Here is a 25,985-nt window from a genome sequence, read left to right on the forward strand (position 1 = left end):
AGCACCTAAATAGCACAGAACAATATGGAGTGCAAGGGGCAACTATGGAGGTCTGTTGATACTGATTTCACAGAGGTATCTGCACACCTCTGCATTGTGTGCAAAGAATCTCTGGGACAATAGCCATAAGGCGAGAGGCTGCAGATCCATCATTATTTTGATCTTGGTGGCCCCAGTACTTTGCACTCATATCTGGGGCAAGTGACTGTATAGCACACAATGGCCTGGCTCTGGCTTGGTGGGATGATGGCAAGAGAATTTCACATCCTTAACAGCTCTGCACTCTGCCTGCAAAGAGTCCAAATAACTTTTCCTAAAAGTTCTTTGTACGTGCTGTGCTCCACCCATATAGAGCTCAAATATTTGATCTATATAGGGGCGGAATAATTTCACCACAAGAGCTTTGTGGTGATCGTGATATTTGTTTTATACCACTTAACTCCACTGACCTCAGTGGAGTTACTCCTAATTTACATGGGTATAAAATGAATGGAGATGCCTATTTCATAGAGCTGGAAGGGACCTTGAGAGGTCATTGAGTCCAGTCCCCTGCCTTCACAGCAGGACCAAGTACCATCCCTGACAGATTTTGCCCCAGATCCCTAAATGGCCTCCTCAAGGATTGAATTCACAACCCTGGGTTTAGCAGGCCAATGCGCAAACCACTGAGCTATCCCTCCCCCCAAAGGGATACTCACTTGGGCATGAGAAGAGAATCAAACCTAGCATCTTTGGGTGTGTCTAGACAATACCATAATGTCAGAATAAGCTATGCAATTTGCACTATGCAAATTGCATAGCTTATTCTGAGTCTAAATCAAAAGAGCTTAATATGAAATTTGGCTCTGTCTACACAGCACCAAATTTCAAACTAAAGTACTATTCTGAAAAATCCCTTAACCCTCTTGGAATGAGGGTTACCGGGATGCCGGGATAGTGCTCCCGCTATTTCCTGAAATATATTTCAGGAAATAGCGGTGCTTTTAAAGACGCAACGTTGCTATTTCGGGATACTTCCGGTATCTCAAAAGAGCAAAACAGTCTAGATGTACCTCCAAGTCTTTGAATATGCAAAAGAGGTGATGAGTTTTCTGGTCAGGTAACTTTTTACAATGTATACTCTACCTTACGCTTTAATGATGATTTATGTTTTTTATGGTTAATTAGTTTTTGAAGATTTATGAATGTATCAAAAGAAGAAGTGTAAAGCTATTTATAACTGCACAAATCACTTTTTGAAATTTTAAAGTAATTAGAAATGTTTCATCTTATTTGCTTTATTAGTTAATTACTATAATACGTAGTGGCCTATACTTAATTTCTTTTGAATCTTCAGTAGGTATGTCAATAATTTTTCTATATTTCACATGACATATTCTTCAGGTTCATCATTCTTTGACCTAAATTTTGTATTCTAAGTTCTGTATTAGAAACACTGAGAGTACATCCTGTTGTTTTAAACCTATAGTAGGGTGCTAAACAGAAAGAGGCTGGTATGTGTCCTACGTAGAAGCTCTACAAAGAAGCTGAAAAAACAGCGTTAGGGAAAATACTGTTTTCCTTATTCTAATAAAATTTCTTGTTCAGCATTAGAAGAAAGGAATTCTTCCTATGTTTCCTTACCACTGTCACACACATAATTTCTCTCATTTCATTCTTTAAAAGGAGAAGGCTCAATGGAGAACTTTTGTACAAATCAAAGGAACCATTCTTGTCTTTATCTTGTTTTCCAAAAGAATTAACTAAGTTTACTTACAGTATATGAAAGAGCTATCATATATTGATATTCAATATATTATGTATTTTCACAACCACTTTTACTTCCTAATCCTGTGGCGAGGAAAATATTTTTTCTTTTTCAGGAATGCATCAAAACATTAAAGCACTGATAGCATAAAGCATTTTCATGGCTTTTTCACATATGGAAAATTAATGGCCTATTTAATTAAAAGGAAATGCTTTTTTATTTTTGGAACTTTGAGACATTTTATTATTCTTTTATGATTTGTACTGATATTACTCTAATAATGAAGTATTATTTTGGCAAAGAAATAGAGAAGATAAAGCTATTTTTAATTACGAATGAAGATATAGCTGAGTGCTTATTCATTCCTCTTTATGGACTAACAGGGAGGAGAGTGATACTTTTCAAGGTTGAATTAACACTATGTTTATAAATAGCTAAGAAACTGACAGAATTTCTAAAGAGATATGAAACCGAAGCTATACTCAGATAGCAAAAGGCAAAGATTTATGAGTTGCAAATAAGTGACTAACTTAAAAGGGGCCAAGACTCTTTATTTTTATTTTATTTAACTAAGAAGAACATTTGTACACTAAAAACTCATTTTGTGTTTTATATGGCACATTCTGGATGCTGAAAATATTTATGAAATTCTTCTGATTAAAAAACACATAGACTTTGCAAATTTTATGATAACCCTAAAATAATAAAATTATTTATTATATTTGGTTTAAAAAACAAAACAAAACATCGGGATCGGCATAGTGCTGATTTTTTTTTAATGGCATATATAGTATGTCCCCTTTAAGGGCATGAATCAGCCTTTAGATTTTCATATACTTTAGTAACTGTGCACTGAAAAGATGTAATTATTGGGACTGCTCAGTATACCAAAGTAAATGACTGCACCACCACATGGAGGTAAGCAGTTCATAGAATCATAGAACTGGAAGAAACCTCAGGAGGTCATCAAGTCCAGCCCCCTGCCCAAGGCAGGACCAATCCCAACTAAATCAACCCAGCCAGGGCTTTGTCAAGCAGAGACTTAAAAACCTCTAGGGATGGAAATTCCACCACCTCCCTAGATAGCCCATTCTAGTGCTTCACCACCCTCCTAGTGAAATAGTTTTTCTTAATATCCAACCTAGACCTCTCCCACTGTAACTTGAGACCATTGTTCCTCGTTCTGACATCTATCACTACTGTGAACAGCCTCTCTCCATCCTCTTTGGAACCTCCCTTCAGGAAGTTGAAGGCTGCTATCAAATCCCCCTTCACTCTTCTCTTCTGCAGACTGAACAAACCTAAATCCCTCAGTCTTTCCTCATAGGTGATGCACTCCAGCCCCCTAATCATTTTGGTCACCCTCTGCTGGACCCTCTCCAATGTGTCCACATCCTTCCTATAGTGGGGGCCCCTGAACTGGACACAATACTACAGATGTGGCCTCACCAGAGCCTAATAAAAGGGAATTATCACTTCTCTAGATGTGCTGGCAATGCTCCTCCTAATGCGACCTAATATGCCATTGGCCTTCTTGGCTACAAAGGCACACTGTTGACTCATGTCCAGCTTCTCATCCATTGTAATCCCCGGGTCCTTTTCTGCAGTACTGCCACTTAGCCAATCGGTCCCCAGCCTGTAACAATGCTTGGGATTCTTCCATCCCAAGTGCAAGACTCTACACTTGTCCTTGTTGAATCTCATCAGATTTCTTTTGGCCCAATCCTCTAATCTATCTAGGTCACTCTGGACCCTATCCCTGCCCTCCAGCGTATCTACCTCTCCCCCTAGATTAGTGTCATCTGCAAACTTGCTGAGGGTGCAATCCATCCCCTCATCCAGATCATTAATAAAGATGTTGAACAAAACCAGTCCTAGAACAGATCCTTGGGGCACTCCTCTAGTAACCGACCATAAACCTGACATCAAGGCGTTGATCACTACCTGTTGGGCCAAACAGTCTTACCAGCTTTCTATCCATCTTACAGTCCATTTATCCAATCCATATTCCCTTACCTTGCTGGAAAGAATATTGTGGGAGACTGTATCAAAAGCTTTGCTAAAGTCAAGGTATATCACATCCACTGACTTTCCCATATCCACAGAGTCAGTTACCTCATCATAGAAGCTAATCAGTTGGTGCTTCAGTAGATAGCCTTATAGGTGCTGGCCGTGGCAGATTCCAATAAGTACTAGGATGTGCAGGAAAGGAAAAGCTTGCAGATATCTGAGGCACACAGCCTAGGGGCTAATCTACATTATTGTGCAAAATTCTTTCAAAATCTTAGTATCTAAGTTTATGTTCAAATTTAAGGTGACCATACTTTTAAATCCCAAATTATGTAATATGTCTACCCTTTAGTCATATTGAAAAGAGTTGAACAATTTTTTGTAGTCACCAAAAGAGTTGAACAATTTTTTGTAGTCACCAAAGTCTTGCTCTATAGCTATGTAGTATAGCATAACTTTCTATGTTGTGCTATACTATAACAATATAAGTGGATCATGTTTCAGAACCAATAAAATTAATATTGGTCAATAAGGCCCCAATTTTCAAAATTTCAGTGACATACTTCACTTTATACATGTGAGTAATAATACTGAATTTAAGAAACAACTCATACATATAAAGTAACTCCTGTGAATGTTTGCATGATTGGATCTTAAGTCTTTGAGGAAGCATATTTTTCACATCTCTAAAATAGATTTTGTAATACAATATAGGGTCACCACTCTTTATCATTTCAAATATATATCATTTCAAATATATAATGAAGTCTTAAAAGAAGCAATTTTATTCCGTTTTATTTTCTAGTGACAATGCATTCATATGACATCAACTCTTTATGTACCAGATATAGATAGAGGAAACAGAGAATAAATCTTACTTTTAACTACCATTCTTGCTTTGCTGCCATTTATTATACATTTCACTGCAATTCCATAGCTACAATTAATGTAAAAAAGTTTAAACTCTCCTTTTCCACGGCATCCATGCCACCATTGTTTTTCTGCATAAAAGAGGTTCAACAGTCTGCATGTTCCTTTTAAAAGTCATTATTGTTATGAATTTAGGATGAAATTTCTTTCTGTACAGAGAACTCTGAGGTCTGGTCTACACTGGAGCAGAAGGTCAACCTAAGATATGCAACACCAGCTATGTTAATTGCATAGCTGGAGTCGACTTATCTTAAAACGCCATACTCACGCAGCAGGAGGCCAACGGGAGCACAAGTTCCTGTTGGCTTCATTTACTCCTCGCAGAATGAGGAGTACCAGATGCTGATGGGGACTGCCCTCAGCATTCGATTTAGGGGGTCTACATTAGACCCACAGAATCGAATGCTAGAAGATCAATCTCCAGAGGGTTGGTATTCTCGCTAGTGTATACATGCCCTGAATGCCCATGCTCACTGAAGTCCCATTTCAGGCCCATACTCGGGAATTTCTGCGGTGGGATGCTTTTTTTTGTAAATGTGGACCACAATTTTTTTTAAATATAAAGGAGCTCAAAATTGTCATGCAGTGGGTGTGCACAGGAGAGATTAATGGAAAATTTGAGTGGAAGCAGTGATTAGTAAATTGATTATGTTATAACATTCTAACAATTTATACAGTAATAAAGATTTTATAGAAATTACCTTCTGGGATCATGGTGGGTAGCACAACCACCATGGTCCCCCACTCACTTGGCAGCCTCTGTCTGCTGCTGCTCTACCTGCTCGGTGAGGCCAGTGCCGCGTGAGTGCATGTGGGGCTTCCTGCCAATGGGGTTGGGATTGGGCCATTCCTTGTCGGTGGGGGGCACTATTGCACTGGCCCTGCTGCACTGCCACCAGCCCCGCCCTCCCATCTTCCCCCAAAACAGCACTTTCCCATCCCCTAACAGAGCCCCCTCACACTTACTTGGAGGACCATTGGGGGATGGGTTCACACCCTTCGCACCTCCCCTTGCATACTGGCCTGTAGAGCCCACTTCATCAGATGCATGATGCAGTGGTCTCCTGCCCATGAAAGCTTATGCCCTAATAAATGTATTTGTCTTTATGGTACAATAGGACTCCTCATTCTTGCAGATACAGATACAGACTAACAGGGCCACCCCTTTGAAATATATTCAGAGGAGCTCAGGTACATTGTTGTACCACTAAAAAAATTGTATTCCCTCTTTCTGCCTCACTGAGTTTTGCACCTTGGATTTCAGATGTTGTATACCAATGACCTTACACACTAGGTCTGATACTTCAGACCAGGGATGAGGAACCTCAGTCCTGGGGGCCAGATGCAGCCCATGGCTTGCCTGAATCTGCCCCCTGAAGCTCAGGACTCACCCCCAGCATTGAGTAGCCTGTGCTGACTCTCCGGTCCTCCCAACCCTCCTGCAGGGCTGGAGCACATAAAATCCGTCCACCCTAGGCTCTAGTGTATGAAGGTAATGCGAGAAGTGTCTTTCTCCTTCTCAGTTAAGGGCTTCTCACTTTGCTTCTCACTTGTATATGGCCCCCAACTGATTTTTCCGTGGGTCTGTGGCCCCCAGCTCCAAAAAGTTTCCCTACCCCCTGCTTCAGACAAAGCGGGGAATTTACTGCCTTACACCTAGCAGCTGATCTGAAGAACATCTCTGTGTGGCTCCAATGCTTGTCTTTCACACACAGAACTTGACCCAAGGAAAGATAATGCCTCACACCCACCTAGTCTCTCTAAACATAGAGCCCTATTTCTACCTGGGACAGCAACCTCTGCTACAAACTTTGCTCCTCGCTAGAGGTGAAAGTAAGTGGGTTCACCCTGGTGCACAGCTTCCTCAAGAGCTGGCTAAGCTGCACCAGAAGCCAGCAGGGAGCTATTTAAAGAGCTGGCAGGGACTCATTGCAATTGGACAATACCCGTAAGAAATTTTAAGCTACTTTCACTGCTGCTCCTCACCCACTGTTCTTACAAACTCATGCAACTGATGCAAAGATTTCAGTGGAGAGCGCTGAGAGGATGGAAAGACATCCCTGCCGCAGCAGTGGCACTGCTGTCCTCACACATTGCAGCAGCCCCACGCTGCACTCAGGGTTTCCAGGCACAGCTGCAGATTGGCAGCACACTTTACTCAAATTGGCTGGCCACGATGGGCCTGAGCCTGGGAGCTCTCACGCCGTTCTCACTTTGGGGCAAACTCCTGTGGAAGTCACCCAGGGCTGCAGGATTGGTTGTCCAGGGGGTGCCTGCAGAATAACGCAGCACTCCCGTGCAGAACAAGCTCTGGGATGACCGGGCGGGAGGGAGTGAGAAGCGGCCATATTGAACTGTCTGTGTGGTGGCAGGAGCCAGTCCGCATGCTCTAGCATTGAGCAACAATGCTGCATGCCCTTTCTGCACTCTCAGCTCTCCCCATCCACCCCTGGGTGCCACGCTCCACACCCAGCTGCAGTCCCCATGCATGGCCCATCTATGCCCAACTGCCCACCAGGCACAACTTGCTCCCTCGCCGCAGCGCTCACTCCCCTTATCTCGCTCCTAGAGGAGAGAGGGGGAAATCAGCCCCAGCCTTCCCCCAGCTGGCCAGGGGAGGGAGGCTGGGGCAATGGGCTGCAACTGCCTTCTCCCCATTGGCCACAGCACAGGCAAGAGAGACTGGAGCAACGCGCCACCCCAACCTTCCTCAGCCTGGCCAGAATCAGGACCATAGAGGACCGTGGTGGTGGTGCAGGGGGGAAGGGGAAGGTGGGGGTGCCTTCACACCCTTCGCAACCCCATGCATACGGGTCTGCATTTAAATTCTCCTTTGTCTCTAATTTCAATAAGCCTTCAAAACTTGAGGACTGAGATTTTTCTAAGGAGACTCTGATGCCGTCTCTCGTGTTTAGTCATCTATGCAAATCTCAATCTAAGATTATTTTGTGCACTGCATATAGTGTGACCATGTTTCATATTGTGTCATCAAGGTTTTTGGTTTTTTAAACGCCCTATTGAGTCCAATGAGGAGTTTTGTTTCAAAACTATGAGCATATGAACCAAAAAAAGGTAGCCCCTTTGGAAATTCCCAGTTTAGCCCAGTACATTTAAGTCTGGTATACTGCTTGTAGATAAAATAACTGTCCATCAACTAATATTTGGGAACAAATAAACAAAACTCAAGTTTTGTTGTTCTGAGCTGATTGTTAACAACATGTTCTGAGTCCCCATGTCCTGGAAGTCAATTTACTTGACTAATCCAGATATTTAAGTAGGAAAATGAGTGTGTATCAATATTGAATTGTCTGTTTACCATCCCAACAGAAATTAAACTTGGTAGTATCACTGTTTTTAACCTTTCAAAAATCCATAAAGTGGCTTAGATCCATAAAGTTAGCCCAAATTCACGTCTTTTGCTTGGACTGTTGTTACAACTTGATCATCCTTCCTGTAACTATTTACAATTCCTTTGCAGTAGCATTCTTAACTTTCTCATCACCTTGTAGCTTCAGTGTCATACTAATTTATATAAGGAAACATAGTGGCTTCTCTTCAACCTGAAAATCACATGGAATCTCTTATTATTTGTAAGCATGTAAAATTTACATTCCTTAGCTTCTCCATGCATTTCTAATTCAGTTTATACTTGCACTCTTGGGAAGGCTTTCCCTTCTGGATTAGATGAATTGTTTTTGTCTGTGTACCTGTGCAATTTCTAAGCGTAGTGTTTTCTCTGATATGAATCTATGCTGGTGTGTTGCCCCTCCATTGGATATTTGTGGGTGTTGCAATATTTATATATTCATTTTCCATGGTACTCTATTAGTGGGAAAGTGTCTTATGAATCTGCAATATAATAATCTAACCGAAATTATACTTATTTGAAATAGGGACATAAAGGGGTAACCAGTTAACCAGTTACCCAATAAGCATTGCCTTACTGGCATGCTTACTGGGTAACTGGTTAACTGGTACCTGGCTGGGTCTAGCCGGAGCAGCCCCCATCCTCGGCATAACGTGGTGGACCAGTTAATTAAAAATATAGTTTAACCAGTTAACATTTTACATGGTATTTTATATCCCTAATTTAAAATTTTCATCGTCATATCAGCATTAGCCAGTTAGTCCTTGTAACACTCCTGTGGGTAGATAAGAGAGTATTTCCATTTCATTAACAGTAACACAGAGAGAGTTAGAATAAGTGACTTCTTTAACTGTATATTGAGTCAGGGCAGGAGACTTGAAGAGTTCCTGGTTCCCAGGCCAATAGACAGTCCAATATCTTGAACCTCAGTCACTGAGGACCTGTCTATATTGTTGCACATTTCTGTAATGTAACTCCATCCTACCAAATTCATGGTCCATTTTAGTCAATTTCATGGTCATAGGATTAAAAAAAATATATTTTAGCTATTTCAATAAAAATTTCAATGTAATTGTAGAGGTCCTGTCCCTAAAAGGAGTTGTGTGCGTGTGCGCATTTGTGTGTGTATAGGAGGGAATTGTAGTACTGCCATCCTTACTTCTGCACAGCTGCTGTCTTTAGAGCTGGGCAGCTGGAGAGCAGTGGCTGCTGGCTGGGATCCCAGCTTGGAAGGCAGAGTTGCCACTGGCAGCAGCTCAGAAGCAAAAATAGCATGGGTATGTCGTTGTCACCCTTACTTTTGCACTTCCTCTGGCAGATGCTGCCTTCAGAGCTAAGTGCCTACCTGGCCGGCAGCGCTGTTCTCCAGTTGTCCATCTCTGAAGGCAGTGGAAAAATAAGGGTGGCAATACTGCAACGCCCCCTTCAACTCCCTTTTGAGTCAAGACCCCCAGTTTGAGAAATGCTGATCTCCTTCATGAAATCTATATACTATCAGGTAAAGCACATAAAAGATCAGATTTCACTGTCTTCAATGCATTTTTCATACACTTGAATTTGCTAGATTCCTATTTATATAATTACACTGGCACAAACCCATTAGTATAAAGATGGTCAACGCATACACAGATTACTGGTAATTTACTGGGTTGAATCATGCGGTGGTAGCTCATCTTTAGGATATTGCAGAATGTTTACTTTATGGAGTTTGAACTAGCTGTATACTATGTATATATTGCATTTAGAGGATATGTATTTACATGGGCATAGTGCATCAGTGTAGTTACAGTAGTGCAGTGGTCCCCAACCTTTTCAGGTTGTCGGGCGCCAGGGGGCGTGGCCGTTCGCCCGCCGGGCGCCAGGGGGCGGGGACACTTGCCCGCCCGGGGGCGGCCCCTCCCAGCGGCATGCCCGGGGCCCCCCCCATAGCCACGCGCCCGGGGCCGGCGCCCCCCCCGTAAGCGCCGCGGGGCTAAGGCCGGCGCCGGGGCCGGGGCCAGGGCACGCGCGGCGCCCCCGGGGGCGGGGCCAAGGCCGGGGCCGGCGTCGGGGCCAGGGCATGCGCGGCGCACCCGGGGGCGTGTGTCAGGGTCGGCACCGGCACGCGCGGCGCACCCGGGGCCGGGACCAGCCATGCGCCCGGGGCTGGCACCTGCCAGCCCAGATTGCTCCGCGGGCGCATGTAAAGAGCCCGGCGGGTGCCATGGCGCCTGCGGGCACCGGGTTGGAGACCACGGCAGTAGTGTATGTAGCTGGGATCTAAGGTGCAGATCCTTTTTGCTGATTTTATGTGCAGGGAAATCAAATTCACAGTATCACCTGAGCATATGTCTTCCTAATGATTGCTTTTCTAAGAAAACAAAGAATAAATAAAGATTAAAACATTTTTGGATATTTTTCAGTAATTAAAATGACAACATATATTCATAAACATTTAAGTAGCATAAAAATAAAACACATACACACACAAATATGCCTTTCAGAAGACAATATCACTTTCATTTAGAAATGAATTCACAGACTTCTTTCTCCATAGTTTCTTCTTCCTCTCTTTCATCCATCATCCATACTGCAAGCATCCATCTAATTAACTAATTGTTGGAACCCAAGTGTGCTTAATTTCTAACATACTTTGCTTGCCTTTTTAAAACAAGTTAAGAATTCTGAGAAATTTATTCCTGTTGACTTGCGCTTATTCTGGTAAAGTTTGATCTCTAAATCCATGTTGAGAATGGGATCCTACAGCAGTTCTCTATTAACACTGAACGAGTCATACACTTTGCTGTTCCATCCCAAGTGAATTATCAGTATTAGACATGCCAAGCAGTGAGAGATCCAAAGAATTCATAGCTCTTTCTGTCCCCAATAATCGAAGGTGGGGATTTCTGTTAGTGAATATTTCTCCTTCAGTTCTGAATGACTGAAGTTGTTTCTATGATCTTCTTGCTTGATCCAGTGTTGAAATGGAACTAGGGTTGAAATCTGCTTCTTTGCAGACGATCAGCACAAGGCTCCTCAAATCCAGATTAAACCATCAAATTAAGATTGGCTGGCCCTCTGCCGAAGGGTTGATTTTACAGTTACAGAAGTGCTTGATTCCAGAAAGCCAAGATGTTTGTGAATTGTCACTGGGCCAATTCCTGAACTTGTATCTAAGCAAAACTGCCATTAACTTCATTAGGAGTTTTGCCAAAGTAAGGACTTGAGTAAGGACTTCAGGATTTGGTCCATCCAGTTTATTATGCTAATTACTGTGGCCCATGGAAGTTTCTGGATTTTTATTTGTTTTTAGTTCAAAATTAATTCTTGCTTGTAATGTGTCCTGCCACTTTTCCTTGTAAGATGTGTGCTTTTGCAGCCATTCAGGAGAAATTCAAATGCTGTCCAGCAGATTTGCAGAAATCCAAATGCTGCCACAGATAGGCTTTGTGTTCTGTTGGTGGTGCACATTCACATACACATTGATGCGCATAAACATTTATTTTGCATGTGAACAGAAAAAATCCAGAGATGAATAGAAAAGATTAAAGGGAATATTGTATCCCTCCCTTACTCTGAGTTTTCTGATTCAGGTTATTGAATGTGTATTTTTTCTCCAAGAGAAAAAGTTGGGGCTATGGGACTTCCCATTTCATAGTCAGAAACTAGGTGATCATATCCCAGGGGTGGGCAATAATTTTTGAAGAGGAGGCACACCAAGATTTTGGAACATGGTCATGGGCTGCACTCTTCCATGATATTAATGGAGGAGGGGGGGGGGGGTCTGAGATGGAGGCTGAGTGCAGAAGGAAACTTGGGGTAAGGGGTTGGGGTGAAAGAGGGTGTGTGGGATCTGGGAGTTTGGGTGAAGGAGGCAGTTATGACATGGGGCACAGAACTGGGGTGCATGAGGAAGTGCAGAAGTTTGGGTTGTGACCTAGGGCAGGAGGGGGTTGTGACCTGGAGCAAGGGATTGGGGTGCAGGGGTTTGGGTTGTGACCTAGGACAGGAAGGGGTTGTAATCTAGTGCAGGGGTTTGGGTTGTGACCTAGGGAAGAGGATTGGGATATAGGACCTGGGAGAGGGTGTGGGTTCAGGAGTGGGGCAAAGGGTTTGGTTTATGTGTGGTGGCAGTTCGTTGTGGAAAGGGCAGAAGGGAATGGGATGCCAGAGGCAGGCTCTGACCAGGAGACTTACTGGGGTAACTCCCAGCCAGCAGCTCATCAGGTTTTTCAGGCAGAGTCCCTGCCTGCCCTGCCCATGCACAGGCTGCAGGGGCCATTTGCATCTGTGAATAAGAGCCTGAGGAGAGAGGTGCTTTGTGCACTGCTTGTTCTTGAAACAGGACGCTCCCATTGGCAAGAAACCAGCCAATGGGATTGTGCTTGGGCGGGGACAGTGCATGAAGCCTTTCCTCCGTCCTCCCCCACAGGTGAGAAATTCAAATGACTGGGCAGCCATTTTTCTCAGCAGTGTGTGTGGGGGGGGGGTGCCGGGGCGGGGCTTTCCGCTGTGTTTGCAGGCTGGATCTGGTGGCTTGGCGGGCCGGATGTGGTCCGCTGGCCCTGTTTTGCCCAGGCCTGCTCATGAGGGTCAGCCTTGGCCTGCTCAAGCAAGTTAAGGTATTAACCTTTATTCTATAGTAGGAGAAAGTTGTGATTTAGATTGGGTTAAGCTAACACATGTTAACAAACCCGGACATAAACTTGTCCTTTCTTCCTAAACTGGGCAAAAACAAGACTCAGCTCCTACAGTTGTTACTCAGACAAAACTCATAGTGAGATCAATTGAACTTCGAGGGATGATTGCACGATTTGGCTTTTAAATTGAATCTATCATGTGAATCATTTAAAAATCCCTGAAGGATTTGCACTCATGAAAAAAAAAAAGGTTGTTTATTTCTTCCGGTTTTGATATGCTTTGTCTTCTTCATAGTTCTCCTTTTCTTCTGTAGAGCAAGTGGTTATTGTTTTGCCGCAATTGTTTTTATTTCTTTTTCATTCTAGACTGGCAGATAGCGACTCTTGCTTTGCTTTTGGGTGGTGCTGCCATCATTCTGATAGCTTTCCTGGTTGGTTTGATCTCTATCTGTGTGGGATCTCGGAGACGATTCTACAGACCAGTTGCAGTCATGCTCTTTGCAGCAGGTAAATAAATTAAACACTTCCAGAACTCTGTTTAAAATTTTATGAGTACAGCTTTACTTTCATGCAGAAGTTATCATTGTAGTCATAATAGTTCAGAGACATTTGGTTTGTCTTATGCTAAGTAGTATTAAGCATTGTTGGAATATCAATTTTGTAATATGTTAATCATTTGTACACTTGCACTGTTGCAGCTTCTAAATCCAAGGCAAAGAAATAATTATTGTCTGAAGTACGTGCTGCATCAGGGACTGCAGGGGATAACTCTCCAAGTGCCAGCTTTTTGAGTAGGTTATTTTGTGTTGCTTCATGTTCCCCTTTATTCTTCTTGAAGCCATTTCTGATAAGTTTTAATGTTCTTTTTTACAATTTGAGATTGAAAAAATTCACAAGGGTAAACCCTTGAAGCCTAAGTATGAAAATAAATAGGAACAAATTATAAAAGTGTTTATTTCTGCTGCTGCTGCACCACCAGAGGAGGTAACTCTTAGGCTATGTCTACACTACAGAGCTTTTTTCAGAAAAACATCCATTTTTCTGAAAAACTTCACTTACATCCACACTGCAATCGTGTTCTTAAAAAAAAAATCTAAAGAACAGAGGGGGTTTCCTGACATTGATAAAACTCTTTCTATGAGGAAGAAGCGTTTTTCCAAAAGATCTCTTTCAGAAAAAGACGTGTGTGGACAGGGAAGAGGGAGTTCTTTTGATAGAAGAGGAAAGAGGAAAAAGCACAGGTACCCTGGCGGCCACTCCATCCTTAGTAATCACAACTTAAATTTGAGTTACCATCCATTCAGTGTGGACACTAACTTTCGAAAAAGCAGATCACTTTTTCGATGTGCTTTGGCAGTGTGGACGTTCTCTCTCAGAAGAAGTTTTTTCGGAAGATCTCTTCTGAAAGAAACCTGCAGTCTAGAGGTAGCATCAGTTATTAATTTTAACAGTTGTCATATACTGTAAATCTCTTCTTTGATTTTCAGAGTGTCATAGTGGAACATCTTATGCACAAATACAGAAAGACCTTTGAAAACAAGTAGACCACAAGAATTCTGTAATACAGTATACAATTGCCCTACCAAATTGTGTCCTATTATACATTCTGGTGTTTTTCGACTTAGCCAGTAAACACTATATTTTCCCCTCCTGAGATCCACCAAGCATGGATTCCCTTCATCCTGTAAGTCATATCTGTGCTGGAGCCAACAGATTAAGCCTCTCTGCTAGCCCATAATGAAGAGACTGACAGAAACATCTCATCTGCTAGATGGATTTTTTAAAAAGCCATATGAAAAGATAGGCCTTCAGAATTTGGAGGGTAGTTAGAGCTGAAACAAAGCTCTGGGGAAGGATCCTGCTGCCCCCTGCTGTATGTATTAATACAAATGACCCGCTTCAGTTCAACAGGGATATAATGATAAATTTTTATGCATGCATGTCATATTACTGTTTTCTGTCTCATTTGTTTTTACTAAGAAAATGCAAAATAGATTCAGAATTCTGGAGTCGAAATAGATCTTTTTTGATCTCTGTGTGAATTAACTGATGTATGCCTACTAAATGAGTGCACTTCTCTCTTCCTTTTTTTTTAACTCACCTTCAACTGTAACATAACAATATACTCCAGGTAGTTAATTTCTAGAGAAATGGGATTATTGTACGTCTCTGGTGGTTTCTCATTTGGCCTTTGACCCCCTGTTTCATAACACTGTGTGGTAATTGCCCAGAAATATACTGCCTATCATAAGTTATAGCTTAATTAATATATTAAATGTGTAGCTTTTTCTTTAAAAGACACTGCTTTCTCTTTTCAGAGAGAGAGAAAGAGAGAGGGAGAGAGAGGAAGATAGTGTTCCAATGTTATTAAAATAAGATTGCTTTTTTATTAGAACGATTTTGTTCTTCACACTTACCTACACCAGTATGACTATATTAATGGTCTAAATGATCTTGTGAAAAATCATTTACCTATTTTCTTTAACGTAGGTTGTTTGTATTTAAGAATCCTGGCCCAAAATGTGTTAAAGGGTGGGTTATGGTAAGGCTGAGAAGAACTGCCCTGTGCAGCAGCTTTACATGGCAAATCTGTGGGGAATGGCTTTGGGATTTAATGGTGACATTGTTGTCATTTGTTCCTAAGGATCACAGCTCTGCTTTCAACTATCTTTGGAGTTGGATGGGGGCCAGCCATCACCTGAGAGATCTGTGATGCTATTAGAGGCATCTAGGCTGCAGCACAGAGGAGTTTGCCCTCTATGCAGATGTCTTTAGATTCAGATTATCTTTGTAGATTTCAGAATATTTTAGAAGTTACAGAATCCCAGTTCCAGGAACCTATGTGACTGTGCTTAAGAATTTATTCCTTCCCTCCCACTTTAGATGGAGATATTGACTCCAGGTGGAAAAGTAATTTTCCCTCTTTTGGTATTTACATCTTCTCATCAACTGTTGCGAATGGGCCACATCCACCCTGAGTGAATTGACCTCATTAGCACTGGTTCGCCGCATTGTAATATAACACATACATGTGATGAAATGGATTCCGGCATAGGAAAGCCTATGCCCAAATAAATTTAGTAGCCTTTAAGGTGCCACAGGAGTCCTCGTTTTTTGCTGAAACAGTCTAACATGGCTACCCCTATGATACATGTCTGAACATGGGCTTCCAGATTCCTTTTTAGTAAACCATAATCTGATAACTTTATAAAACTGCATATTGGTTGTGAAATTGAAAAAATAATAACATTCAAATGTTATTTTAGTTCTTATCTAAGACATTTATTGTAATCGTGTTGAATGTAAGGATTTAACATTGGATAGAAATATCATTAAATGTTGTGTTACTGTTCTTTTAGTGAGAGTGATTATCAGCTCATGTATGTAGTTGGTATATTCTAAAGTCATCAGTTGCAGAGCATACTCACAAACCTTGTGTTGTACCACTTGAAAGGCTTTTTTTTTTTTAGCAATATTTCCAATTTGTTGTATAGGAACTGTCTTTCATTACTGGTAAAATCTTTCCATTTGGTAGAAACTATCAGGGTCAGGTTGTAGGCAGCTATACCTAGTGGTCAGAACCAAAGTCCTCAATTGGGAATAAGTTGAACTGGATGTCAGAAGCAGGGGACATACTGGGGATCACTACCACAAGGTGGTAATCACAAAGGGTGTGTGTACACAGCACCCTAAACTCAAAATGAGTTATGCAACTTGTGCTATGCAGATTGCATATCTTACTTTGATTGTATTTTGAAATAGCTTATTTCGAAATTCAGCGCATCTGTACAGTCAGATTTTGAAATAACGCGCTATTTCAAGACATCCCTTAACTCTTGTGGAAAGAGGGTTACAGGGATGCTGGAATAGTGTGCTTGTTATCTCAAAAAATATTTTGAAATAATGGGAACGTTTCAAAGATGCAAGGTAGCTATTAAGGGAGACCTCTGGTATCCCAAAATAGCCCCACTGTCTAGACATACCCAAAGTGATTACCAAGGAGATTAGAAGTAAGAGACAAGCCAGAGAGCAGAACTGCAAGTCAGAGGGCTGGAGTCCAACTAGGTCACAATGTCAGGAGATCAGACCTGGGGAACAAGAGCAGGAGCAGGGTAGATCTCAGGTGTTTGGAAGGCTGATTGTACCTGGCTTACATAAGGCTGTGGGAAGGGGAGTGACCAGTCAGCCATTCTGGGACTTTGTGTCTCAAATTGGGGCTGGGCTTTGTGGGTCCTGGGTCAGAAGTTGTCTGAAGGCAACTAGGTGGAGGGCAAAAGTGTGACTGCTCTTGGTCTTCCTGTGGACCTGGGTTTGAGACTTGTGAGCCATGACTGAAACTTTACTAAGTGTCCTAGTTGTAAGCTTAGGGAAACAACCCAAATTCATACACCAAGACAATCTTTAAATCAAGAGAGCCGCAACACCCCTCTGGAAACACAGGAGCCAAAGTCAGAGGGAGCTGCTGGACACTCAGCACTTCTCCAAATTAGTCCACTTTTGTCATGGTCTGAAGATGGTTTAATAAACCTACCTTTAAACTGCTATTTTTAGAGTTGTAGCCATGGGGCCTGATGTTTAACTCCCAGAAGAACTCATCAAGGCAACTTAATAAGTGGGTGAAGTTACACCAATTTAAAACAAGAGAGAGATTAGAATTAGACCCAAGAATAGCAAACCGGAGAAGAGTGAGAACACAAAAATTAAAGCTAAGACCATGATTATGATAATCCTGCTCATGCTGTGTAGTACCCTACTTCACTCATGCTCTTATTGAGTTCATTGTAATCTAGGTCATAATAACTCAGTGTGAGTAGCAGCATCACAATCAAGTCCTAAATGTTGAGAGACCAGTTGTTTCAAGAAATAGTGTAGATCTTTCATTTCTTTCAGTGTTTTCAATTAAGAACCAGATCCAGCAACTCTATCTACATGCATGGACTATTCTGTCTATACAGCATTCCAGTGGTTTGGGAACAGAAGTAGGGGGGGACTACCTGTCCTGAATTGGGTGTGACTCTCCTGAAATGCAGAATTCAAGTCCCACTCCCAGTCCCACGCTGAATGCAACAGCATTTGTCCTAGATTCCTTGTGGTGTTGCTCTGTGCTCAGGGGCAATACTAGCCTCTTTCTAGTAGAGGGGAAGAGAGGGAGTAGAGGTGAGCCTGTGGTCCTTCTTGCTAGGGAAAAAGCCAGCAGAGTTGAAAACAGCTAAGATACGGGAACAGGAAAGAATCCACTGATTGTCCTTTGTAGGAACATATGACACAACTGAATTCTCACTAGAATGCATCTAGGGAAACAAGGTGAAGCTGAGGAAGATGCTTGAAAAAATGGAGACTCAGAGGATAGTCAGTGAGATTCTTATAGGATGAGAATGAAGTCAAGAAAAATCATGCTAATCAACATATTACTCACACAGTGGTGCTATAAGGAGGACTTTGGGATGTTCAGCCACTGAGGGGCATTCATGGACAAAGGACAGTTCTCAAGGGTTGGACTCCACCTGAATAAGGAGGGAAATAGATTCCTGAGATGGAAGTGGGTACAGCTCTAAATGAGGAATTCAGGGGAGATGGCTGGGAGATGTTCTTGCAGTCTCCCTGCCTGATTCTAATATTGAGTGGGAGAAAATCAAATAAGTGGAAATAGCAGTGGAAAAAGGAACAATACAGGGTAGGAGAAAGATGACAAGAAAAAAGAAAGTGCCAGTACCAATGACACGAACAGGTAGGAGATTCTGGGATTAGATTTAACTGTATCTTAACAGGTGAGGAATCTGGATGAAGCCAAGTAGATATACCTAAGACATCTGTAAGCCAATGCAAAGATCCTCTGTAACAAAAGTGATGCAGAAGACAAACCAGATACTGTAGGGATAACAGAAACTTGGTAAAACACTAATTATGACTGGAATACAGGTATTGAAGGATATGCACTGTTCAGAAAAGACAAAAAATAAAGGTATAAAGTAGTGGCATAGCATTGAATATTAATGACAAGGTAGACTGTTAAGAAATTAATAGAACAGATAAAATAGAATATATTTCAGTCAAAATTAGGGATGTTAATGTGTAACGGTTTAACCGATTACCCAGTAAGCATCATCCTTAGCGGAATCCTAATTAAACATTTAAATAGGATGCTTAACATTCTGTTTAACCAGTTAGCATTTTAACTGGGATATTACATCCCTAGTCAAAATCACTTTGAGAAAAGAAGGTTACAGAGGTTCCACTGAAAGCACTTGGGGTTTTCTACCAATCCAGTATCTGTTTTGGATAATATTTTTAATTAAATAAATACAGTTGGGAATTGCAAGATTATAGGAAGTTTTAATTTTCCAGCTATAGATTGGAGGACAAGTGCTGCTAATAATGGTAGGGACAAATATTCCTGGAATGTGATAACTGACAGATTTCTTCACCAAATAATCATTGAACCAAGAAGAAGTGATGCTATTTTAGATTTAACATGGTTAAGTAGCAAAGACTTCAGAGGAATGGATGTAGAGGACAGCCTTGGTTTGAGTGATCAGGAGATAATTCAGTTTAAATTAAATGGAAGGATAAACAAAAATAGATCTACAACAAGGACTCTTGATTCAAAAGAACCATCTTTTTAAAAAAATAATGGAATTAGTTAGGAAGTGGAGTGGATCCAAGAAGTCAAGTATCTGAATGTGGAGTGGGCTTTAAGTCAAAGTTGCTGAAACTATCTGAAAACTGCATCCAGAGCAAAGAGGGAAAGTTCATAGGGAAGGATGGCAGACCAAGCTAGATGAGAAGCATCTAAAACAGGTAATTGAAAGAAAGCAGAAAGACTACCTTGGAATGGAAGATGGGAAGGATCAGCAAGGAAAGCTATCTCATAGGGGTCAGAAGATGAAGGAAAAAAAATGAGAACTGCCAAAAGCTAAGCAGATTTGGACTTTGCTAAGGAAATTAAAACCATTGTGAAGGATTCTGTAGCCATGTAAATAACAAGAAACATGTCCTCACCCACAACTACTTCCAATTAAGAGACAATTTCTATCTCCAAGTCAGCGGCACAGCCATGCGCACCCACATGGCACCACAATATGCCAACATCTTTATGGCTGACCTAGTTGGTGGTTTCACTTTCGAAATACCTATTTTTGAAAGAACGTGTGTCCGCCATTATGCAAATGAAGCACAGGAAATTCAAATCCCGGCTTCATTTGCAATTTTGATCTGTCTAATTTACATCCCTCTTTCGAAAGAGGAATGTAGTCAAGACATAGCCTGAGTGTCTCTCAAGTGTCAACATCAATGTGGCACTTCTTTAAGTTATCCTGTAGCACATCCTTATAAATCGTCCATTGCCCTCCCACGTTACGGTATCCTTCTTTCATCTGAGAAAACAGAACCTGTTTTGGGAGGCAATGGTTTGGCATCTGAACAACGTAACCAATCCATCGAAGTTGCTGATGGATGATCACTTTCTCAATGCTGGTGGTCTTTGCCTCTTCCAGAGCACTGATGTTATTGTGCCTGACTTCCCGTTTGATCTTCAGTATCTTGCGGCAGCAGCACTGGTGATACCTCTCAAGTACTTTCAAGTGATGTATGTAGGTTTCCCAGTTTTAAGACCCATACAATGGTGTTGGGAGAATGACGGCTTGATAGACAAGAAGTTTGGTGTCTGTTCAAATGTCATAATCTTCAAAAACCCTGTGCCATAAATGAGCAAATGCTGCACTGGCATAGCTCAGAGTGTTGGATTTCTACATCAATATCTGCCTTGGATGAAATGTAACTTCCAAAGTAGAGAAAATGATAGACATTCTCCAGTGCCTCTCCACTGGTTTTAATAGATGGGACACATGGTGCCTCATTTGGAGAGGGCTGATGGAGCACTTTGGTTTTTCTATGTCAATATCTAAATCGTTGATTAAGTTATTGAACAGAACCAGTCCCAAAACAGACCCCTGTGGAATCCCACTTGTTATACCTTTCCAGCAGGATTGTGAACTGTTAATAACTATTCTCTGAATATGGTTATCCAGCCAGTTATGCACCCACTTTATAGTAGCCCCATCTAAGTGGTATTTGCCTAGTTTATTGATAATATCATGCGAGACCATATCAAATGCCTTACTAAAATCTAGGTATACCACATCCACCGCTTCTCCCTTATCCACAAGACTCGTTATCCTATCAAAGAAAGCTATCCGATTTGTCTGACATGATTTATTCTTTACAAATCCATGCTGGCTGTTCCCTATCACCTTGCCACCTTCCAAGTATTTATAGATGATTTCCTTAATTACTTGCTCCATTATCTTCCCTGGCACAGAAGTTAAACTAACTGGTCTGTAGTTTCCTAGATTGTTCTTATTTCTCTTTTTATAAATTGGCGCTATATTTGCCCTTTTCCAGTCTTCTGGAATCTCTCCTGTCTCCCATGATTTTCCAAAGATGATAGCTAGAGGCTCAGATACCTCCTCTATCAGCTCTTTGAATATTCTAGGATGCATTTCATCAGGCCCTGGTGACTTGCAGGCATCTAACTTTTCTAGGTGATTTTTAGCTTGTTCTTTTTTTATTTTATCTTCTAAACCTACCCCCTTCCCACTAGCATTCACTATGTTAGGCATTCCTTCAGACTTCTCGGTGAAGACCAAAACAAAGAAGTCATTAAGCATCTCTGCCATTTCCAAGTTTCCTGTTACTGTTTCTCCCTCCTCACTGACCAGTGGGCCTACCTTGTCCTTGGTCTTCCTCTTGCTTCTAATATATTTATAAAAAGTCTTCTTGTTTCCCTTTATTCCCGTAGTTAATCTGAGCTCATTTTCTGCCTTTGCCTTTCTAATCTTGCCCCTGCATTCCTGTGTTGTTTGCCTATATTCATCCTTTGTAATTTGTTCTACTTTCCATTTTTATATGACTCCTTTTCAATGATGCAATAAAGACGGCAAACGTGGTGGGGCAATGATACAGCTTTTTTGACTCCTGTTTGTACTTTGAAAGGTTCAGACTTGGAGCCAGTGCTGCTCAGAACAGTCGCTTTCATGTTGTCATGAAGCAGCTTTAGGTCACTGATGTATTTATCAGGACATCCAATCTTTCAAAGTTCAATCCAAAGGGCACAGCAATTCACTGAGTCAGAGGCTTTAGTTAAATCAATAAAAGCCATTTATAGTGGTCGGTTTTGCTCCCTACACTTCCTTTGCAGCTGCTGTGCAATGAAGATAATATCCACAGTTCTGAGAAATGGGTCGGAAGTTACTCTGTGACTCTGGTAAAATTTCTTCTGACAGGGAGGAAACTGGTTGCAAGGACCCATGCCAGAATGCCTGCAACAGCAAGGAGGGAGATACCATGATAGTTTCCACAGTCTACTTTATCCCCTTTATAAAGAGGATAATAATCAAGGCTTCCCTCATTTCACTGGCAATCTCCTCCTTCATCCGGATTTTAAGAATAAGCAGGCTACGCTGCTGAATTAATTCTGGTCCACCATCTTTAAAGATTTCAGCGGGGATTCCATCTGGACCTGCTGCCTTATTCTTCTTCCTCAGCTTAATGGCATTGGATACCTCATGCAAATTGGGAGGGTCTCCAATCTCATCCCTATATAGTTGTTGGGGGATTTGCTCAAGAACTTCATCTGCAATCATGAAATTACAATTAAGAAGGTCTTCAAAATGTTCTTTCCAGTGAAAATTAATGGCTTCCTTGTCCTTCAAAAGTGTGGTTACATCCTTTGAGCAAAGGGGGATCATGACATGACATGACAAGCTGCCCACAAACAGCCTTAATAGCACTAAAGAAACCACGTGTATTATGGGTATCCACAAAATGTTGGCGTTCTTGTCCTTTCTCAGTCCACCATTTGTTCTTGAGTTCTCTGGTTTTATGTTGGACTTCTGTCTTTGCCTTAGCTTGGGCTTCTCTCATTGTCTTGCAGTTTATATCGTTCTGCCAAACATGAAATGGCATTCTTATTGATGAGCTGCTTGATTTCAACATCATTCTTATCAAACCAGTCCTGATGCTGTCTGGTGTCACAGCCAATGGTTTCCTCAATGGCATTAATGATTACTGCTTCCAGCTGGCTCCAGTGTTCCTCAATTTCTTCCGGAAACTCTGATGGAAACTTTTCTTCTAAAACTGCTAGGAAGTGGTCACACTTAATGAGGTGCTTCAGATCCTGAACCTTCAGCTTGTGCCAGGTCTGTTTCTTTTGCAGCCTCCATTTGGGGGTGATCTTAATTTTCATTGTTGATCGAGTGAGGTGATGATCAAGCCAGCAGTCATCAGCATTTGTCATTGCTCTTGTGAGAAATACTTCACTATGATTTTGAGCACGAACTATGACATAGTCAAGGAGATGCCAGTGCTTTGAACTTGGGTGTCTCCAAGATGTTTTGAACTTGTCCTTTTGTTGAAAAATGGTGTTCATGATGATAAGTTCATATTCAGCACACTTAGTCAGGAGTATAATTCCATTGGAGTTGCTTTTGCCAACTCCTTCTTTCCTGATTGTTCCTTTCCACAGGTCTGAGTCTTGTCCAGTACATGCATTGAAATCCCCCAGAAGAATTCTCTTATCTTTTTTAGGGGTCTCTGATAAAATGGTTTCAGCTCAGAGTAGAAATCTTCCTTTATATCCTCATTGGTGCCCATTGTTGGTGCATAGGTGATCACAATAGTTACCTGTTGGTTTTTAGTGAGCCTCAATCGGAGTGTCATAAGCTGCTCATTGATGCCTACTGGCAGCTCAGAGAGGCACTTTATGAGCTTGTTCTTAATAGCAAAGCCTACTCCATACAATTGAGTTTCATCTAAAGATTTTCTCTTCCAGAAGTATGTGTATCCTCCTTTATCCTCCCCTCCCATCCCCCCCATCCTTCATCAGCTGTTCTAGTTTTGGAGAAGGCAGCAATATTATTGTTAAACAGATTCAATTCATGAGCAATGATAGCTGTATGTTGCTCTGGTTGGTCACTGTCTGAGTTGTCCATCAGGGTATGTACATTCCAAGTCCAAAGTTGAAAAGTTTCTCACATTTTCGACTGCTTGGTTGCCAGACGGTTTCAACAAAAATACCGGACACGACTGACATTACATCACAATCTACATTCCATCTTATTCAGAAAATACGGACATTTATATTTTCTCAATTTGTTTCCCGAGCAGAAAGCTCAAATACTGGACTGTCCGGTTCAAAGCCGGACACCTGCCAGCCCTACTGCTGGGGTGGTGATCCTGCTGGATGCGGCTATCCAGCAAGGAGGAAAAGAGGTATTTTAGGGTACTTTTTCTAGCCCCCTCCCCATGTGGGGTGAGCAGAGTGGGTCCCAAAGAGGATTGTTCAGTCATGGGTGCAGCAGCCAAGATGGTCGACCTGCCTCAGTCCTCAAGCAAGATGACTGAATCACACACCCACTGCCTGTGTGTCAGTCTGTGACGAGGAACTTCTGGATTTCACTGTCCTGTTCCTATCGCCATTCGGCAATCGTCACTGGACTTTTGACTTGTTTGGTGTTGTTTTCTCAAAAACTGGAAGATGCTGTTGCATAAAAGCCTCTCCCAAGCTATTACTCTTTTTTTTTTTTAACACATGGATTTTCTGGAAATACACTAAACAGTAAGGTCCTGCCAACACATGACTTTCAGACTGATAAAAACCTCCTGCTGACTGCATTGCTTTGTGTTTGTGTGTGGGGGAGGAGCAGTTGTCTTCTAAGTCACTTTGTTACTGATGATTTGTAAATGATTCTCTGAAGCTTTGTAATTGTTTCAGCTGCTTTGCCTTTTAAATGCAACTCATTGTAATCTTTGTAAAACCTTAGAACTTTGTAGGTCTCAGCAACTTTGCTTTATAAGTTCAGAAATTTACTGTAAGCTTGGAAATTGTTGAGCCTTGCAACTTTGTAATCTTTGTAACTCTCAGCCACTTTGCTTGTGATTTGCTCTAAACTGCAGTCTCCCCTGAGATATGAATGTGCATGTGTGAGTGGAGACTATTGTGTGTTTGGGATTAGAAATTGCAAGGCTGAGCACATGGATCCAGGTGATGAGTCATCAGACCAATTAGGGAGACTGTTGCTCTGCTGGATCAAGGGAATGATCTGAGCATGCTCCCTGGTGACCAATGTGGATGAGTCACAGGGATTGTACAAAGGCAATAAAAGAGCCAGTTGGCAGAAACCCTCTCTCTGAGAAGATCCTCTTTCTGCAGCCAGTTTCTTTCCTAACCAACTCCCCAGCCACAATCAGCAGACAGACCCTCCAGAATCTACATGCCTTGGCTCCTTCTGCAACCTTTATATATGCCTGTGTAAGTGCCTGAGGGCAGGAATGAATGTGTGTGGATGAGTGAATGAATGTGTGTGTGTTTGTTTTTGTGTGAGAGAGAGATAGCTGGTTCCCCTTTTGTTTAAACCTTTAGTGGCAGCTCTACCCTCTTTAGTTTAACCATATAGTGCATCTAGTGGAGTGTTAATTCCTCAATCAATAAACCCATTGGGTGGTCTGGGTAACCCTGGGTGGTCTCAAGTGGGAATTTTTTGAATAACAGATGCCCTGTGCAGAACTTCTTTAAAATGGGGGTACTGGTGCCACCAGTCCTTGTCAGATAGAGGGCTTGAAACCAATGGCATGGACACCATGATGATTGGAGATCCTCTGACTGCTGCAGCCTTCATCCACCTTCACAGTTGCAGTAACATTACACAACAGTTTTACCTCCATTGGGCAAGTTATCCTCTGTCTAATCTGCAGTTCAGGACTTCTTGGATCACACTTTGTCTGGAACCTCACCCTTGACTGTTTTGCCATGGGTGACCCGAAAGGAATATATGACTCCAGGCAAGACAATCGTCCTCCTGTCCTAGGTCATATTACAAAATCCTGCACTCCATTTTGTAGGGCACAAACCAAATCCCTGTGTCTCAGTCCCCTACCTGAGGTCACAACTGCCTCCTTCACCCAAACTCCCTCCCAGACCTCACTCTCCCTCCTGCACCCCAATCCCAAGCTCCCTTCTGCAGCCAACCTCCATCGCAGACCCGTCACCTCCTTCATTAATATAATGGAAGAGCGCTGCTCTCGACCACCTTCCAAAATCTTGGATTGCCTCCCTGCCAAAAATTATTGCTCTCCCCCCCCCATTACAGATGGATAATTGCTAATATAGTTCCTGTTTTTAAGAAAGAGAAAAGTGATCCAGGAAACTATAGGCCTGTTAGCTAGACCTCAGTTGTATGCAAGAGCTCAAAAGAAATTTTGAAAGACACATTATTTAAGACGTAGAGGTGAAGGGTAACTGGGATAAAATACAACA

At 41.9% G+C, this 25,985-nt stretch overlaps 1 protein-coding gene across 1 annotated transcript in view; it reads left to right on the plus strand.

Moving 5' to 3' along the window:
* The window catches only part of TMEM47 (transmembrane protein 47), a 54,082-nt gene that overhangs the window by 17,078 nt on the left and 11,019 nt on the right, over positions 1–25,985 (plus strand). The window contains exon 2 of the mRNA XM_006139198.4: positions 13,040–13,180. Coding sequence (XP_006139260.1) covers positions 13,040–13,180 — 141 coding nt within the window. The remainder of the gene's footprint in view (positions 1–13,039; positions 13,181–25,985) is intronic.

Source organism: Pelodiscus sinensis, chromosome 1 (assembly GCF_052426305.1).
Source record: "Pelodiscus sinensis isolate ZL-2025 chromosome 1, ASM5242630v1, whole genome shotgun sequence".
In the NCBI taxonomy this organism is placed as follows: Eukaryota; Metazoa; Chordata; order Testudines; family Trionychidae; genus Pelodiscus; species Pelodiscus sinensis.